Source organism: Pocillopora damicornis, chromosome 3 (genome assembly GCF_964200805.1).
Source record: "Pocillopora damicornis chromosome 3, jaPocDami1.2, whole genome shotgun sequence".
In the NCBI taxonomy this organism is placed as follows: Eukaryota; Metazoa; Cnidaria; class Anthozoa; order Scleractinia; family Pocilloporidae; genus Pocillopora; species Pocillopora damicornis.
This window is the reverse complement of record NC_142672.1, coordinates 11,653,191-11,672,767: the sequence shown is the minus strand read 5'-3', so window position 1 is coordinate 11,672,767 and position 19,577 is coordinate 11,653,191. Positions and strand designations below refer to the sequence as shown.

Genomic DNA, 19,577 nt, shown 5'->3' with positions numbered 1-19,577 from the left:
TAATAAGTATACAAAAATATATATACTAGCAGAGAGGCCCGTTAATGTTAGCTAATTCGCACAATCATGCTATGCCAAGCATAATTTCCTCATGAATGATCATGTGATATTTGAAATGAATTATCAGTGTTATCATTTTGTAAAATTTTTTCAGCTTTCTCAATTTTCTCTTTTTCTCTTTTTGCATCCTGTGCAAACCACCAGGATGCCCACACTGAATCAGACACTAGGATTCCAATGTGAATAATAATTAGAGGGAAGCTTATAAGGCCTTGCTCAGCTTGTGTAAATGGAAGATAACCACATATTGTTACGGCAATGGCCAAAGTTTTTTGACTAGCCAGGATGACAACTGACTTCAAAGCAGATTTTTCCAGTTTCAAGGCAAAACATGGAAGAAGAATAACAATAATGAAGAGTAAGTGCATTGCTAAGCCCCATCCAAGTACAGCAAAAATACTCCAAATAGAGATCATACTGAAGGCTTTTTGAACACTTGCTCGGCTGACCTTTAACCATGGAATCATTGCTAACAGTATGATGCTTACGGCTTTCAGTGTGTTGGAGTATTTCGTGACAAATGTCTTCACGCAAGTTATGTAACTCAGTCCTTTGCCAACTTATAAAATTCATGTCGTCAAAGATTAAGTTTAGCTAAGCTATAATTTAAGTGCACTCCCTGGTTAATAAACTTATAAATAGTGAACTAGGTATATGTTAAATAATCAATATTACAAAAACTTATTCAGCAGAACATTGAAAAGGCATTCCTCAACCTACTCTGGACAACTTGCCTTGTCATAATCTCTTAACATTACGGCAATATGATGAAATGACTGAGTAAATGTTTGATTTAAGAACCATGAAGTAAGATATCGTGTGCAGTGCCTAATTTTTAAACATCCAATACATATAAATAACAACTAAATTAACTTTAAAATCTGAAATGAGTCAAAATAGTATTTAATGTATATTGATACTTATTCTCCTCACACCAAATTACAATTATTCTGATTGTACATACCAATAATGGAAGAAGAACAGTCAGCACCAACTTAATCAAAAGTTTAACAGGATCCAGTCTGACATTCTCAAAATTTATTGTCCAAGCCACAAGAGGAGGCACAGTGAATACAGCTGCCAAATTACAAAACACTGTGAGCAGTACAGACAATGCTACGGCACCCCCAGCTTGAGCTGTCTGTTGTTTCAAAGAAAACAAAAACAAAATAAGAAGTATCCAAAATTCACTAGAATTCAGATTAATTAGCCTGGGTTTGAGTTCTGGCTGTGATAATCATGTTATGTTTTTATTGAAGCCTTTTCACTCTCACAGCACCTCTTTCCATAAAAGATGATAAATTCATGGGTACTTTTTTAAATGTGAGGGAACGTTATGTAGCACTCGGGGTAATCCCTAATTAATGAACTAGTATCTCGCCTAGGGGGGGAGAGGGGATTTTGCTTAATACTCTCTGTTGTCTTGTGCCCCTCAGGGATAATTCCGGTCAAATATGGCTACTCCCTGTAATACTGATACAAGCTTGAAGAGCGTGATCGGGTCGTAATTCTAGAAAGGTTATTTATTATTCAACTGTACAAAGTAGAGTACAAATAACGCGCAAATAGAGTACAAATATCCTATGATATTGTACGGTTCTTTGGACAGTTGGTTATTTTGTACTTTAAAAAAACCTGTTTAACCTGTTTAACGTTGTTTGTATTTTAACTCTCCTCACGGGCTCTTCAAAATACGGCACAACTCGTAAAAATACTCAGCGATACTACGCACTAAAACATCTCACAAGATATTTTTTTTTTCTTTTCACATATGCGTTGTTATCAATTTGTTTGTTTTTTCGTTTTTAGTTCGAACAAACTCACCTTAATTACTTTCACTGATTTTAATTTGGGATTAACATGTATATTAGACCAAACATTTTTATCGTTTTTGGATTTAAGGATGCTAGGTTCCCCACTGATTTCGAGGACGGTCGAAGGAATTGACAATGAAAACAGACTGGATCTGAGGGACAGTCACGCTAGTTCTGGGACTTTTGGCGGGAAAACTCTCGAACTGAACTGATCAGCTGACTGCTTACACATCACGATATAAGAAATAAAACAGACAAGAAAAATTTACTCTATTTGTGTATTCCACTCGGGTTGTGAAGCACTGTATGTTGCTGTCTCTGAAAACGCCAACCAGTGGCGTGATGACCCTTTTTTGAACGATCAAGAGACAGAACAGTTGACAAATCACGCGCTCATCATGTATTTTGAAACCTTTGAGAAATTATCATTTTTCCTCTAAAATTACGTATCTTGTTTTGAGTTTGTGCTTTAGTCGATTCTACAGTTTGATACATTTTAATGTGGCAGGATCTGATCTGAACAGAGATCAAGCCAATCTTGAGAGAAAATATTTCCTATTCGACCTTAAATTCAATCTCCTTTCATTTAGTGTATTCGAAAACGACTTACCAACATAATCCCCGACGAAATAGTACAAGGAGCGATGAAGTAAATCTGCATTCCCACCTGAAATAAAGCTGGGCCAAGTATGGAACTACCCTCTGCGTGTTCCTCATTAGATAAAGAACTATTTGTAGAGTTTTTTCCGCTCTGATCGCTTGTCTCAGTGTAAGGAAGCAAGGCTGTAAGATGACCGCCAATAACAGCCTTTTACTCTCACAACTTTGAGCTTAGAATAGCAAAGCCTATGAGGATAAGGATTATCTGAAAATATGAACCAGTTGTATTGTTTAACTTGGAATCAGCCTCTCTAGGAAAACAGAAAGAAACTTTAGTGGGGTACGTTTAAAAAGTGCCATAGCGTCACAGGCAATACACAACTTGAACAGCTTACGAACTGTGGACATCAAATATAAGTCTTACATACATACATACATACACTTTATTTCAACTCAAATTATCAGAGTAGCTCTGTTGAGCTAATATCTTCGAGAAAGAAAAATATTTAAATCATTAAAATTCATTAAAACTACCACTAAAAGTTCATTTTCTTTTTCTTTATGACTGTCTTAAAATCTTTACATGATGTCATTGTTCTCATACTGTCTGGGATACAAAAAGGATACAATTTCAATTTCTGTCTTTAATTGTCACAATTGCAATTGACAGTTTCTGTCTTAAATACTTTTATTAAATAACTCATATTTCCTGTTATAATATATTCTCTTTGAAGCTTGTTTGGTTTAATGTATTTTGTTGTTATTTCTGTCGCTTTTTTGTTGCAAATATAAGTTAAGAGGTTATCATTATATCTCATCTTCTATTTGCAAGAGAAAAATATTCCATATTTAAAGCTTGCTTTTGCCACATGATTTTCCTTGAAATACTATATATTAATTCATTCTGCTACATGGTTTCATCAATTTTAATAAAACTAAGAACTTGCTGTATTCAAAATATTCTTGTCATCAGCACAAAGGCAGCAAATGCCAAAGTCAGGTAGACCCACGCATTACTTTGAAATGGAGACTTGTGGTGGTGCATTTGCCTCCAATGAGGAACAGATTTATCCAGCTTGTTCCTTGAGTACAAAGCAAGAAGACCTGGAGTCACAAACATGATAGCTAACCCTGCAAAGGAGCCCTGAAAAATGAGAAATGTAATGTCAAAAAAATATTCCACAACAGATTGAAGTGATATCCCAGTTGATTCATACAACAGAAAAAAAACTTAACAAAACTTGTTGGTAGATTTAAGCTCTCTTATCCTTATTAGAAGGTCAAAAAATTTCAAGCTAAACTTCCTGAAGAGAAAATAGGTTAAAAATCTTCAAGCAAGTGGTTAACTTTCATGGATGAGGCAAATTTGAAGGAATTTCAAATTTAGCACCATTCAAACACCATAAAAAAACCCTGAAAGCTGTAAATACACTTAAAATTAATTTTACAAATTTGGGTTTCTAGGAATAATACCCTTCAAGACCTACCAGTAACCTAAATATAAATCTAAAAACAACCAAACTGAAAGGACACAGCGATGGACACTTACTGTAAGTGCAACAAGCTGACCAACATCATGTGTAAACACTGCAATAACAACAGGTGGCATAAGGGCCACAAGTGTGAAGATCTGCTGGCTAAATATTAAGCTCTGAAAAAAAGATGCACAATTTATTACAATTAAATACCCGGGAAGAAGAAAATAATTCATTTTTAAATGTATATCTAGCTAGTGTACCAGACTGAACTTTCAAATGTTCTTGATTCCTTAATTTTCAGAGAATGTTTTCCAAAATAAAGGGTCATTCAAACAGGCCCAATTTTGCTAAATTCATTGGATATCTTCCATAAATGACCATCATTCTCATCATTGTTTATTGCCACTGTCATAACAAATGAGAGATCAAATTACTCAAGCAGAATGTGTTAATTATTCCTATAATGTGTTAGATTTTAATCATTAACATTAAAGTTATCGATATTACGGTAAAACAAATAAAAAGTACAGGAAATCCTCCTCAAACCTATCTCCCAATATCTAAAATTTTTATCACTCTTAAAAGCATTTTGATCATACCATTTGTTTCAATTGCTTCTAAAGTCAGTTAACATGTTAATATGGATTATCACTCTTAAAAGCATTTTGATCATACCATTTGTTTCAATTGCTTCTAAAGTCAGTTAACATGTTAATATGGAGAGGGAGAAAGAGGTTTTGAAGCTTTGATTTAATTAGTGCATTACCTTTGAAACTGGAAATAGTGCCATCAAATTATTCCTCAAAGTTATACAGATCAGAGGAAAGTTGCTACTCAGTGTAAATACAGGATAAAGGCTGAGAAACTTTGCCAAGACAGTAACAGAGTGGTCACTAAAGTTTAATGTATAAAGTGGAAGGATGGCAGATGCTGGTTTATTTAAGACTGCAGAGAAAACAATGATGCCACAGTAGAGAAGAACTATCACATAGTCCACCAAAACAACTTGCAGAGTTTTTCTTTTGTCAGCCAGAGGAAGGATGATGGATGGAACACTGTGATGACACATGAATGCAAACACTGCCATGCCTAAGAGCTGCAATGAAATATTAAACTTCAAATAATCTCATATCTTGCAATATAGGAAAACACAGTTAAACCCTTCTGTATAGTCTGACCCTTGAGGAACTGGCAAGTGGTCATTCAAATCAGTAAAGGGGATAAGTTTCTATAGAAACTGTGGTGCTGCGCCAGTGAGGGAATATAACAAGGTAATTTGGTTTCATCAATTGAGTTGATAATGGAAATTGGCCACCATAAGGAGTTTCATAGCTGAAATGTTAAGTGTCAGCCCTTCACCAGAGCAAAAGTTTTGCTCTCAGGAAGGTCATTAAAATCAGTTTGTTGCAAATCATCATTTAAGCTTTTTCCATGTAGCCTCATCTAACCACAAGGGTAGTTGGGAGAAATTAAAAAAAGTTATGCAAACCTGAGACATTTAGGTTTGCAAAATCACCTCTGAGCCACTTAACCCTTTAACTCCCAGGAATAATTTAAATGTAACTTCTCCCTTTTCATATCCATACATTATCATTCAAAAATGTAATAAGAATTTTAGACTTATTGGGTAGAAGTTGCTTTTCTTGATCTAACACCAAATTCTTGTAACTAATTTACAAGGAAATTTAAAAGCAGCTAGAGGGGAGAATTAACAATCAAATCTTGGGAATTAAAGGTTTAAATGGATGTGGTCTCTAATAGTAGAAAAAGATCAGTACATATTTAAATAACTAAAAATTAATGTACTGGGCTTTAACTTCAGAAGGGGTCATAGCAGTAATTATGGTTTAGTGGTTAAAAAGCTAGATTCTGGATCTAAATATCCAAGGTCAAACCCCAGCTGAAGTGTTGCGTGTATCTCATGTTCTTGGGTATGATGAGTTGTTAAGGACAGTACTTAAAGAGTATGAATTAAAAGTTTGGGAACTATTAGACTGAGTAATTAAATATCAACTTACTCCATCATCATTCATACAGCACATGATACACAGCAAACAAAGATAAGTACAAAAACTGTAATACCTCCTTAGCTTTATCTGTATCCCATAATATCAGCTGGTCTGTTGGTACTCTGTGTCCATTTGCAATGTCCAGTAGTGTCAGCACAATCATTAACACCATAGCAGAGTTCCTCATTACCATCGTAAACATTTGAAGATATGTAGTTTTTTGGAAATTAAAGAAACAAAATGGTCCAATGAACATGATAAAACCCCAGAGGAAAGAATAATAAGATATTTGATGGCTGGCACCAACAGCTTGCTCTAATGTTGTGGCAACTGATACTGCATAAATTGCAAGATCCTGAAAAAAGGAAATTTAATCAAATAAAACTTTAAGGCAATTTGATTTCAGCACAATTATCATGACAATTATTAACAAAGGCTTCTTTTAACCCTTAACACCCTATCATCACTTTACATATTCTCCATACTGTTCTATACATTTCCTAAGGTGCTGACAAGGAGAATTTGTTTATAAATTAGCAGCTTCTTTGAGAGTGATCATTTCTATTATTCTCATACTTTACTGTTTGATTCAGGGGTGATATAACGAGGAAATATTAGATGCTCGCCACTATTGAGAGTCAAATGCTTAACTGTGGTGTTTAACACATGTAGCAATATTAATTTTCAAGTTATGCAGATGCCTTCCAAACCTTCCCAGCAAGTTGTTGGTACCTTCACTGGAAGTATCCTAGAGCTCTCCCAATTGGCAACAGAACCATTTGGTGTTGATTCATATCAAGACAATTCCCTCATTGAAATTACGTTCAACCCTTATAACTGTCTGCTTGACACGGTATTATTTTATGTTCATGAGCAGATAAATATCAAGGTTTGATAAGCTTTGCATTCATTAGGGCTGCAAGAATGACCTATCATCCATCAGTTAAAAAAAAATATTAGATGCAAATCAGAATTCTCAGAGTATTACTGCAAAAACTGTGTAGTCATTTGTGAACCTTTAAACTACCAAGATCTGATTGATGGTAATTCTCCCCTCTAGCTGCTACAGATTTCCTTGTAAATTAGTTATGGGAATTTGGTTTTAGATCAAGATAAATGGTTAAGAAGGCACTCACCCCATATAAATACAAACAAAGAACTGCATAGAAGAATGTAGATCCCACACTTCCAAGAAACATCTCTGACAAATAGCCCATCTCAAATTTCTCTTCAATTTCAAACAATGGAGGAGATATTACATCAGTCTTGACCTTGATTTGACTTTTTTCTTCCATACTTTCATTTTGAAGCAGGCCTCCTTTCACACTGCCTTTTCTACAAACTGATTTTGTTCTTCGCCAAGCATTAGCAGTTGCTAATACTTCAATCATGAAGGTTACACTAATAAATGCCATGAAAGACACAGTGATGAGACAAAGAACACCTGCAAAAATTCCAGCTTTCGCAATAGCTGATGGAAGGGCAAGAATTCCCACACCAACAAGGAGGTTGAACAGGAAAATAGTGGCAACCTGAAATCAATAGATATTCATGTTTATGTTATAAACCACATAGCCCAATGTGCCCCTGCCAAAACTGAGGAATATCATGTGATTTCCCCTTAGGGGGTAATAACCATGATAACCTTTGTTTAGCCAAAAAATATGCCTAGATGCTGACAGTTTTCCTTTGTTCTTGCACAACTATTGGCTTCTTAGAACTGATAGTGTCTTTACAAAAATATTCAAGTATTGCATTTCCTTGAATAAGTGCCCACACTCTAATAAGCACTCTCCTGGAATAAGCACCCACCCAGGAATGAGCGCTTCCCCCCCCCCCCCCCTTATGTTCTTAAATAGTAGGGATACAAGGAAAACCTGTTTCTATTGCCACTCTTTAAGCTTCAACTACAGCAGAATCAGCACAGGAGAATAATAAGCATCCCCCTTTGATTAAGCACCCTCCTTCCAAAGTGCACCCCCTGGTTTAAGCTCTAGCCCCAGTTTAAGCTTTAAAAATTTGGATAAACCAGAAAAGCAAACACAATGCACAGTAAATTTTTCTGCATGATCTTTTCCCAAAAATAAGCTCCAGTGAAAGAAGACCATTTTGGAAAAAAAATACTTGCTAAAATTGGCTACACTCCCAACAAGTGGTATCACAGCTCAGTACATTGGAAATAGCAACCAACTATTAGTATGTAGGAGGCAAAGGTGTGAACCCTTTAGAAGCCTTTAACCCTTTTAACTCCCAGATTAAATTGGTAATTCTCTTTACTGTCAACCATACAATTCTTTTGATGTTAGGTCAAAGAATTTAGTATTAGATAAACTAATTATCCCCAAATTGATATTTTCTTTATTCTCATCACTTATCTGATTGATAGTGTATCGATATTGTAAGGAGAAATTCTGTCTGCGTCCTTTTTTGGTAAAGCTCTTTCACCAAACATTCCTGTCGTACTATACTAGCTGGCACAGATGGGAAATAAAGGTGCTTATATGAAAGCAGCTCATATTACCCCACAATCTTAGAGCAACATTAGTCTAAAGACCTACTCTGAGAGAAACACGTCTCTAGTTGATTTAAATGTCTCGATTTCCTTTGCATTTTACAACACATACCGTAGCAGAGTAGCTAGATGATGCATAATGAACATCGAATGATTTCCCTGACATGAGTGTTCTGTCCGGAATGAGACTGTGTTAAAATAACACACGAATCGTTTTACCTTCCGTACCCGGAATTCGTCGCCATTTTGTTTTTTCGGTTGTACGAGAGAGACTGGGACAAATACAATGCTCAGCTGAATGCAATGAATCGAATATGGCAGGGAGTGGGAAGGTCGAGGTTTCTTTCGTGGACAATTATGCAATTCTTTCCATGAAAAATGGAGAAAACCGATTAAATTTAGAATTTTTTAAAGAATTCTATGCTGCTCTGGATGAGATCGAAAGGTATTTATAAGCTGCGTAATTGTTTGAAGACTTCAGAGCCCTGTTAGTGTTAACCTGAACAGGAACGTTATAGCGAAGGTTAATTTCTCCAGAATGATGAGCTATGCGTGTTTATTGGAACATCTTGAGAAAAAATAGGCTGTTTAAGTGCAATTTTACCTGCTGAGCCAACACAACGAAGTATATTTGATATCTAAATCTTTTTAAGATGTTTGCATAACTGCCTTGGGTGAGTGAGTGATCCGAATGAAGGTTACGTCACTCACCTCCCTCTGCCCCAAGATGAGCGATCTCATCTCAAAACAAAGTCACCTTGCTCTTACAGAAATATGTCTACAGTCATTTTATCATGATCATTATGAATGGTCCCTTTAGCTTGTTTCAAACATAGTCCTCCATATTGAATTTTCGTTTTCAGGAATGAAAAGGTTAAATTTCTGATCATCACTGGAGATAAAAAATTTTACTCAAATGGGCTAGATCAAGAATTCCTTGCGACATGTACTCCAGAGGAGTTCATAGAAACCACATCTTTGCTTCATAAAGTCTTGGCAAGATTATTATCATTTCCCATGTTAACAGTGGCTGCATTAAATGGTACAGTATTGCCAATTAGACTTCTTACACTCTGTGTGGACTCCTTAATGGTACAAGGAGGTTATGTTATTCAATTTTTTTTTCTTGGTTTCAAGTTTGATTGCAGCTTATCAATACTATTGAAAGCCTAAAGGTTGTTAGAAAAAAAACCATCAGCTAAGGATATAATTTTATTTTATTTTATACAAATTCTCAAAGTTGGTTTACAAGAAATGTTTGCAAGGTGGTGGAGATAATTAATGTATAGATTTTAGATGTTAAATGTGGGTTAATATCAGTATCATTTCCTCCATGTTCACAACACAATATAACAATATATTGATGTTCCTACAGTTTTCTTTTTAGTTTTCATTCATGTTCTTGTGTCACTAGTGTGAACCAGGTTTAACTGTGTCGTTTCATGGATGAAAATCATGATAGCTAGTCCAGTAGCCTGATCATTGGACAGATGTTGACAAATTCCAGTTCACTTGCATTAGACTAACAAGCCATGTTTAAGTTAGTTGTTTTCCTTCTCTGTTGTGTACTATAGGACATACCTTTGCTGGTGGAGCACTATTAGCCCTTGCACATGACTACAGAGTTATGAGAACCAAGAAAGGTTGGTTTAGCTTTCCAGAGGTCAAGTATGGCATGCGTTTTGGTATTGGAAATAACCTGTTGATGAGGTAATTATGCTTGTCTTCTAGTTTGGTTTGGCCTCCCTTATTGAGGGAATTAACCAATCTGAGCTGTTTTTACCCATTACCCACCCCCTTTCCCACCTTGGTAATTATGGAATTTTTGGACTGGTCTGGGTATCCTTCCCAATTTCAAATGGGATTCCTAACATCACTTTCAGTGAGATTCCCCTCACTTCCCCCCTCTCCCCTTTGAAAATACAGGATTTTCCCCCCAGTATGAGTTCCTTCCTCATATGAATCTCATCCCCTCCCTCCTTCCCCCCCCCCTCCCCCATGGATTTTTCCCCTATGGTTTCATATATATTGAATAACTCCTAGCATATACTATCCCACACTTTCATCCCTATGGAGTCCTCCCCAATTTCACCACACCTTTTGCAAGCATTTCTTAGTTCATGGCATCCTTTTACTTCTTCACATGTGCCAGAGGCAAGATAAAGGACCCCAAAGTAATTGCAGATGCTGTATTCATGGGACGACGGTTTGAAGCAGAGGAGGCTCTGGCTGGTGGGATTGTCCATGAAATCTGTGATATTGAAAAACTTCTAGATACAGCCATACGGATGGGAAAGGCGGCTGTAGGCAATAATAACTTGAACAGAAATAGTGTTATGCATTTAAAATCAGATTTCTATAGTGACATCATTAGTGGCCTTCAAAGTGAAATTTTAACCGGTAAAGGGCTTCTGAAGAGCTTTGAATTTTTTGGAAGAAAGTCAAAACTCTAAAAGAGGATTTGGCCAATTGTAAAAACTCCAAATCAAACATTGTGATGGGCGTAATTGTATTAATTTGAACTTTTCCTGAGAGACATGCTTTGTGATCATAGATGATGTAAGGAGATGTGGTGACCGAAAAGATTTTTCTCGTTAACGCGAAGCACTTCCATAAGTAACGAAGTTTGGAAACCGGTTATAAGGAGTTATTCCAAGGAATCAAGGCGGGCTGTTTTGAGAAAGATCACCGTATAACGCTATCGCGTTTTAAAACAAAGTGGCAGTCACAGAGGCAATCCTGTGTTTATAGTGTCGTACCTTTTTCCGGACTCGTACCCTTGTCGCTATTTACGTATTGTGTTAGAAGAGAAGACTGGATACGAGGATGGATTGAGGTGAGCAGGGTGTCAAACAGGGCCAGTCCATAAAACCAGGAGCCACACCCCCTACTTTTTGCGAAAATTGCGCGGGTTCCTTAACTTCCCTTGCGAACCAGTACAGGAGAGAAGATGCAGGAGACGGGGCTTAAGGTTTATCGCCCTTATCCGAGATCACCAGAATGTCAAAACGTTTTCAGATGTCGTAGCTTAGGCAGCACATTTTCTTCAATTAATTTAAGACCCTGGGTGTTGATCATATCTGGGGCTTGAACCTCGACCTTCCGCACGGCAGTCCAGCGCTCTATGAATAAGTTAATCAAGCGCTGCTTTAATCAGTATCACTCCGTCACACTTCTTGACACGTGTCAGGTACTAAATGAACCATTTGAACGATTCAGTGAATGTTGATAATAAAAATGATTTCATTTCAGGAAGACTTCGAAACATATTTAAAGAAGGAAACGGTTGAGCACAATTGGTTTTTACTATTTTTGCAAATGGTTTTGTTCTTAATGTGCTTTGTAAAGTTACACCTGATGAATAAATTACTTGATATGGGAAGTGATCAGTAAACGGTTTAGTACAGCTTTCATAATAAATTCATTAGGAACAACTATCATGAGCGCATGGAAAAAGGTTTAATGTTCCTCCAAAGTGTGGCATGATTGCGATTTGAATATGTTTTCATATCAATTCCTTAAAAAATTTTGTGAGTTGTGGTTATGTTTAACTTGTTGATTACTATTCAACTTCGTTCTTGCAGAACGCCTCATGGAAAACTTTTAATTAACTGTTTAAAATGCTAAAATCTGAGGCCTTAATCACGCAACTGTAGAGTTTGTGTGGATGACGGTGTCACTTTTTTTTATTGACAAGCTATGGACCAATCGAAATGTTTCAGAACATTCTAGGCATTACCCCTCTTTTTGTCTTATTTTCCAGAAGCTTTAAATCTCGCTCAGCAGGATGCCGGAAACGACTGGCTTAGTGGTCGGTATTCAAAGGTAAAAGGTTGTGCATCGCAGCTGCGCTAGTTCGCACAGATATAATTTACCTTCATTTATCCTTGGAGATTCTTTCGCTTATGGTGTGTACATTTTTCATTAAGGAACATCGCCGATCATTTAAATCAGGAAAATGAATGGCATGAACAGCCAGCAGCCCCAACGAGTTGTGATTCAGTATACGAGACCAGTAGCCTCTCCGCATCAAAACTTTGGCTGCTTCATATATGTCTGGAATTGTGTTTTTCAGTTTCTGAATATTTCGTGCGCAATCTGTTGTATAGTTGTTGGTGCCTTTCTGTGTGCGGCTGTTTGGTATGTCGGAGTGCCTCTCATTTTCGCGGGACTTTTGCTACTCAGTGTCTCATGTTGGATTTGCTACTACGTCATAACGGGAAGAAATGATCAAGGAAGAACTGAAAGCCAAGTTTTTTACGTGACTGGGGTGCCAAGTGCACCCGCCATGCCTTACACAAGTCAAACAGAATTCATGACAAAATCAGCCACGACGACAGGCACTGCTGGTCATGCATCAACAACCCGCAATCGCCCACGGCGGGATCGTGTCCTCTGAATAACCAACTACCTGTATATCTAGGAGAACCTCCACCATCCTACGACAGTATTGTTTACCAAAGCGAAGTTAACATTTCTGCAAGCACAACTCCAAGTCCACCTCCTGTTGAGGAAATGGGTTAGTTGAAAATCTTAGATCAACACGAACTGCTCTCTTAGATATGATCTGCAATTCACCTTAAGGAGGAAAATCAAAATTAACAGAGGAATGGAAAGACTATATCCTAGCTAACCTCCATGAGTTCTTTCTGTTCTTTGATCAATACATAGTTTCGAAACATTGCCTAGAATGAGAACCCAGTCTTGGCTGAGTATGGTTACCTTTTCGACATTCGTATGCGAGACAAGAACATATTTATATCCTTTTTAGACATTAAGTATTTCTGTCAAGATGTAAGAAACGTAGCTTCGAGAGCAGCCAGTTGATCCTGTTTGGTGACCCTTGTACTCTATAAAAATTAATCTTTTCACAAATTAAAGTATCACGGCTCTTCTAAGATTTTTAGATATTGTTACAGCGTGTCAGTGATTCCACCCATTTCTCTTCTTCTACCCTAAGGAGCAAATTCTTCAGTTGTACGCGACTGAGTTTGGTGGGTTGGAAAGGAAAACATTTGTCTCTCGTTCATGACTCTCGAACCCTGTAAGACTCGTAAGTGCAACTCTCGGTTCTTGCGACATGACCCCCGTCCGGCCTTCCACTTAGGCCAGACGGGGGTCATGACGTTGGCCTGATTACGTAACAGCCTCGTCTCGGAGATTGACACAAGCCTCGTTTCCAACTTTATAGGGAAACCATCATTTACGATTTTTTCCACCGAAGCACTCCGGAACAAATTAAATCTGCTTGCTTCGAGTGAGGATTAAATTCGTGTATCCACATCGGCAATCTAAAATGAATCGAGTGGTCATTTATCAAAGGCCAGCTCAGCGTTGTAGCGGTCCAAGCTGCACTAAATGTCTTCTAATTTTTTTCACTATCATGTGTTTACTTATTGGTTTCATTTTGACCATGGTGGGTCACCTTGCCGAACCATTTTGGGGCCCAGAAGATGATTGGTGCGACTTTTGCCGCGAGGACAGACTGGAAACAGAACGAAATTTAAAGAATTGTCGAATCGTCGGACCAATATTCCTTGCGATCGGAGGCGTTTTGCTCGTCATTTCGATCTGTTATTGCCAAGTCCAAAACAAAGCAAATCAAGGGCAAGTTATAACCGGACCGCCTTCTACTCAAACTGTCTCTACAAGTCAACCGGGTCCTGGAGCGGTATCAACTTCTCAGTACCCTTCAGGCAACACTTTTGGACCTCAACAACCTTATGGGCCGTCATACGGATATCAACCGGGACCTTACCCGAACAACCCACCTCCGCCCGCTGCGGGAACATATCCACAGTATCCGACAGGACAAGTGTATCCTCCTGTAACACAACACCCTTTCCCTCCTCAAACACAGCACCCTTTCCCTCCTCAAAGTGGACATGATTACTCACCATACCCTTCGACAGATATGCCTCCTCCACCGTCGTATGAAAGTGCTACAGACCAAAGTGTTACAGACCAAAGTGTAACTCCAACTGCCCCTCCCATGGAGAAAGTGGGTTAGATAGCTGTGAGGTTAGTTTCAAGTTAAAAACTCCTTTAATTTCTAAATCTTTACGAGAAGTATGATGTGTTTATTCACTACATGATACACTGACCACTTCATCCTAGAAGAAGAAAAAATGAAAACATAACTCAAAAGTAAAAAAAAAAAGATTTAAAGATAAATTTACTAATGTTATTACTATTCTAGAACAGAAAATGCTTTATATGCTTTTATTATACTGCTGGCAGTGCCTGTGGGTAATATGAAGCAAGTCCTGAGTTCTGTTTGGCTGCCCGAGTGGGTAAGATGGGCCCATCTTGCCTGCTTGGGATTACCTACTTTGGTCCTGGGTAGGAAAAAAATTGCTTGGAGTGAATGTACAAAAAATGTTCATTAATTTTGGACAGTGTCAGCAATGGAGTAACTGAAAGCAACTGAAAACAGTCAAAATAAAGAAAACATGAACAACTGTCAGTGGTTTCTTATGCTACAAAAACAGTTGGCTTCAAATAGTTCTTAATAAAGCAAAATCTTTTTGCTATACGATAAATCCTTTTTGACTAAACCTGTTGGTTCAATATGGCTATTTCTTTTCTGTTTGTTTTTGTTTTTGTTTTTTTTTCATTTTTATGGACCTCAACTATGTCTCAGTCCATCAAAAGGCTTAAAAGGACTTGGCTAATATCCAGCCATTTTGATCTCATGCTTGGTCAATGACACGTATATTATGGAAATGACTGTTCTTGACCTCCTTCCTTTTTATTATAAGCTGAACAATGCACACATTTTGAAAGCTCACACTTTATGATATTGGAGGACAGATGTTTCTTTGTTGTGTGAAACAAATAGATTTGATGTTGCTGTGCGTTTTTTCAGTAGTAATCACAGATGGCATGAAATTTATTTAAGAAAATCGTTTATTGACACTCTTGGCTGCACCTTGTGTGCCACTTTTTTTGTTATCACATTTTGACATAATTTGTGAGCTATAACTGAACAGAAGTATGGCTATGTGGAGTCTACTTGTTAAATAGCAAAGAATTATCCAAGATCTCTTTCATCCTTGAGATTTCGCAAGCTGTAGAGGAGATGGGGCTATTCCTTCCTAGAGGCTCCCAGATAATGTAAAATGTTAGCATGTATCTGACAGTTTTCCTTATTTGTACAAATAGTGAGGCTTTAAAGAAACTGATTCAGTTTATTAGACGTGATTGTTTGAAGTTTTTAGGTTGTGTTTTTCTTTTGAGCTGTAAGATGTTTTAACAGCCATGTGTGCTTTACACACTTCACACACAGTGGATTCTTTGCATGACGATAACAAATGTGGCATTTTTTCCAATTCTTTGTTTTTTTTCATTTTCCTTTTTCCACGATAGAAAAACTTCTAGTTAATAATAAATTTTAGAAGCTAAGTGGCCTATAGTTGGTAGCCCATATTGGTAGTATCTTTCAGCAAGAGGTGATTAAAAGTATGTCTGCTCCTCTAGGATGTGATGCTCGTCCATCACAGCTAATCCACATGGATTTTGTTTGGTTCCCCTGGTAGATGATAGTTAACGATTTATTCTTTTGGGTAGAGAGGGGCGGTGTGAAAGTAAACCCATTACGTAATGACTAGATACATGACCAAACCAATGGTTGAATGCATGCTTTCTTGTTCCAAGGCCCTAGGTCCTTAGCAGCCTTGTCCCCCACAAGCTGAGTCAAGCAAGATGTAATTGAATACCCAGATATTTATTTTATCTTTTTTTTCTATTTAACAGAGGGAGGATGAATCCAGAGACTTGGAGTAACACATGTGATGTGATAATAATGCAAAGATGGTCTGGGGGAATTTCCCAGTTCTATCTTTGCAGAGGCACAATCTTTGAAACCAAATCTAGTTTAGGAGGACACATGGTATTATTAGCATATAAAAAGATATGGGTTTGAAAACTAAGTGAGCCAAACCAGATGAGGCCATTTTACAGTTGTGTACTTAGTTGCCCAGCCTTTGATTTGGAGTGAGGCTGACGGTGACCTTGTTGTGATAGAGACCAGTAATTAGTTAGCATGATAACAAAGTAATTTGCATTTGAAAAGCAGCAAGGTTTGTATCATAACAAGGTCAGCCCTAGCCTAACTCCTGTTCAAAGGCCTGGCAAACAAGCACACAACTGTAAAATGCACTATTAAGCTATGGTTATTGCAATTTTTGTTTGTTACTGCTTACATAACTGCATATTTATTCCAAGGTAAACAATTTGTTATCAAGACTGGAGTATTGATTCAGAATTTTTGATGTTTTCATTTAAATGTAATCCCACATTGTGAGAAAGTATGCTTGATACTATAATGAGTAAAAGTGGTTTACTCATTAGCTTTATTTAAGCATCAATATCCACAATGATAATCTGCCCTTTTATATATAAGAATTATTTACAAACTGTTGTGTTGATCACACTTAGTGTTGTTAGGGTGAGCACAATTTTTATTTTAAGTTTTTTATTGGTGAGAACTGTTGTGTTGACCACACATGATTAATATTCAATGTTATTAGAGTGAGGCCCCTCGGAGTAGGGGGGCTGGGGAGGGGGGTGGTGAACGAAGAGGAAACTAATTAGCTATGAAGTGTAGGGCTGTGTTTTGTGCAGAATTTTAAAATCTCGGATTGGCTATAAAAATAGAAGAGTCTTGGTATGGATGGGGATAGTATTCAGAGGAAACTGAATCTTGTTTTTTTCAATGTAATCACTGTTTTAAAGCACAAGTTAAGTAATGTGGACAGTTTTGGATGAGGAAGGTTTTTTTTACCCCAAGTTGATAATCAAGCAAAAGGTTATCTAGGTGGATTAAGTACCAAAAGAAATTTTAAAAAAGCTGAAAATTTAAAGTATTAGCCCTTTAATCATTTGATGTCCATAATCTGTATATCATAAAAGTTATATATAAACTATATCATTTAAGTATATATACAGTTGAACCTGTATTAAGTGGCACCTGTGGGGAATGGCAGGGTGACCACTTAGCCCTTCAACACTCAGGATCTGATTGTTAATTCTCCCCTCTAGCTGCTACACATTTCCTTGTAAATTAGATGCAAGAATTTGGTGTTAGATCAAGATAGCAACTTCTACCTCATACATTTGAGAACTCTCATTACCTGTTTGTTGGATAGTGGAAGGATATTGTATAGAGAGGATACATGTGAATCACATCTGGGAGTTAGAGGGTTACTAGAAGTTAACTGACTGTGTAGCACATGTTGACCAGCATATGACTTACATGATGTTCATGCTTAGTATTTGCCATAACAGTCCAGAGGAGGAAGATAATCTGCAATGCATTGAGGACATTTGAACTCAAAGTACTGACATTGATTCCAAGACATGAACATGATTATATTTTATCTGAGGAATTATTCTTAGTTTTAATAGAGGGGTTCCACTTAAAGTGACGGTTCAAGACAGGTGGAAGACATTACCAACAGGCCATTGGGACTTAGTCAAGGGTGATCACAACTGCTTTATAGAGGTGACTGCCCAATGGAGGTGAAAATGACAGTAATTTAGGGGATTTCGGATCGCTTAGTACATGAAGACTGCTTAGTACAGGTTTGACTGAAGTTTGAATCAGAACTAGAATTGTCCCTGTAGAACTTTGTCTTAGCAGCAAAAACAGGAGGCACGATTGTAGCCTATGTATAAATAAAGAAATCAGTTATAGTGTAGCTACACTGTGTAGACAAGACAAAATATTGAACTGGTTTTTGTGCTACTTTGTTTCTAGGGTCCTCTCCTCCCCTCCCTTGAGACAATAAAGGTGTGTTTGTTCACATCCTGTGATTGTGTTCAACAGCTTTGCAACCTTTGCCATAGTATGTTGCAGTACAGAATAAGTGTATGCCATCCGTGACTGACTAAAATTTTTATGGAATGCAACTGATATTAAGAACATGACCACAATGGCAGCATTGCTTTATTGCTTACAGGGGGACATGCCGTTGAGGACTGGATGTTGTAGAGCAGACATCTGATATCGAACGCACAGTCTTGTAAATTCATACTTATAAATGAAAGTTTTCTTGCAAATATACAACATGTGACATAATCCCAGTGGCATTACAAAGCAGTTTCTTGGCTTGCCAAGAACTTCGTGATTAAGCAAAGGTGCTCGAAGACGCTAGAGTTAGACCGTGGATAGAATAATAAATTACTAGATTACAACTTCTGTTTAAAAATTAGATTATGTGCTAAGATTTCTATGGTATGTTATATGATAAACAGAATAATACACGCTTTTTGATTGGTCTTAAATATGATCTATTGAAAGACAGACGTATAGGTGACGTCAGCATTAACAAAATTTGGGTTCGCCAATTTGCTAAGCGCTATTGTAAAAACATCGATATTAAGTTGGTTTTTTTAGGCAATATGTTTGGTGTGAAAGACCCTATCCCTCGTGGGCTCCGTACGTGTGTGGTTTACAAGTTTTTGTGTGCGGGCTGTAATGCCTGCTATGTCGGCGAAACCTCTCGGCATTTATCCACACGCGTAAGTGAGCGCTTGGTCAGCGATAGGACCTCTCACATTTTCAGACATCTACCTAATTCTCCACAATGTCGCACTTTTTGTTCTGATGAGTGTTTTAACATCTTAGATCACGCTTCCACAACTTTTCAACCTAAATCAAAGAAGCTATCCACATTAAATGGGAGAAACCTACACTTAATCACCAATTTATCATGTTAATTTAAAACTTTCCTTGTAAATGCATACACTGTTCTGTTACCATTGTTTGTTTTGTCCAATCAGCATTTTGTTACACACTCTAAATTCAACTCTGTACTTTGTTTTATTCACAACTGAAGATAAAAGAGAAACTGTCGAAACATGTTTGCAAATTTAATAGGTCTCGTTTATCTTCTTAAATTCGTTACATATCTGCTTCTATCTAGACCTTTTAACAGCATTTGGCTTTTTAACCCTCTAAACCCTTAGGGTGATTAGCATCAAATTTCTCCCTACAGAATCACTCCTGAATCATTCGTCGAGGTCTTGAGAGTAGAGGAATGATCACTGACGTAGGAAGCCTTTTATTAGAGCACAAATTCTCCTTGTCAGCACCTTAGGA

At 37.3% G+C, this 19,577-nt stretch overlaps 4 protein-coding genes across 6 annotated transcripts; 2 read left to right on the top strand and 2 right to left on the bottom strand.

Annotated features, from left to right (window-relative positions):
• Positions 1-89: 89 nt before the first annotated feature.
• Positions 90-3,178, bottom strand: LOC113667043 (uncharacterized). Its single transcript, XM_089199432.1, has 4 exons — positions 3,161-3,178; positions 2,485-2,682; positions 1,021-1,201; positions 90-619 (listed from the first exon to the last, which is right to left on the bottom strand). The coding sequence occupies exons 1-4, from the start codon at positions 3,176-3,178 to the stop codon at positions 90-92; spliced, it is 927 nt and encodes a 308-aa protein (XP_089055558.1).
• Positions 2,895-8,747, bottom strand: LOC113667045 (putative sodium-coupled neutral amino acid transporter 12). The gene is made up of 6 exons (XM_027182838.2): positions 8,586-8,747; positions 7,098-7,493; positions 6,035-6,316; positions 4,719-5,048; positions 4,024-4,125; positions 2,895-3,618 (listed from the first exon to the last, which is right to left on the bottom strand). The coding sequence occupies exons 1-6, from the start codon at positions 8,637-8,639 to the stop codon at positions 3,427-3,429; spliced, it is 1,356 nt and encodes a 451-aa protein (XP_027038639.2). The 5' UTR covers positions 8,640-8,747; the 3' UTR covers positions 2,895-3,426.
• Positions 8,748-8,760: 13 nt separating this feature from the next.
• Positions 8,761-13,371, top strand: LOC113667046 (uncharacterized). Of its 3 annotated transcripts, XR_016184603.1 has the most exons (6): positions 8,761-8,918; positions 9,337-9,515; positions 10,048-10,183; positions 10,626-11,309; positions 12,237-12,298; positions 12,403-13,371. XR_016184603.1 is itself a non-coding variant. In XM_089199009.1 (4 exons), exons 1-4 carry the CDS (start codon positions 8,788-8,790, stop codon positions 10,924-10,926), a joined length of 747 nt encoding a protein of 248 aa, XP_089055135.1. In that variant the 5' UTR covers positions 8,761-8,787; the 3' UTR covers positions 10,927-11,855. The 3 variants fall into 3 exon arrangements, 1 of the variants encoding a protein (XP_089055135.1); XR_016184602.1 differs by having other exon boundaries at positions 12,237-13,371; XM_089199009.1 differs by lacking the exons at positions 12,237-12,298; positions 12,403-13,371 and having other exon boundaries at positions 10,626-11,855.
• A 258-nt stretch (positions 13,372-13,629) lies between these two features.
• LOC113667047 (uncharacterized) lies at positions 13,630-16,366 on the top strand. Its single transcript, XM_027182842.2, has 2 exons — positions 13,630-14,494; positions 16,229-16,366. The coding sequence occupies exon 1, from the start codon at positions 13,770-13,772 to the stop codon at positions 14,481-14,483; it is 714 nt and encodes a 237-aa protein (XP_027038643.2). The 5' UTR covers positions 13,630-13,769; the 3' UTR covers positions 14,484-14,494; positions 16,229-16,366.
• The last annotated feature ends 3,211 nt before the right edge of the window (positions 16,367-19,577 follow it).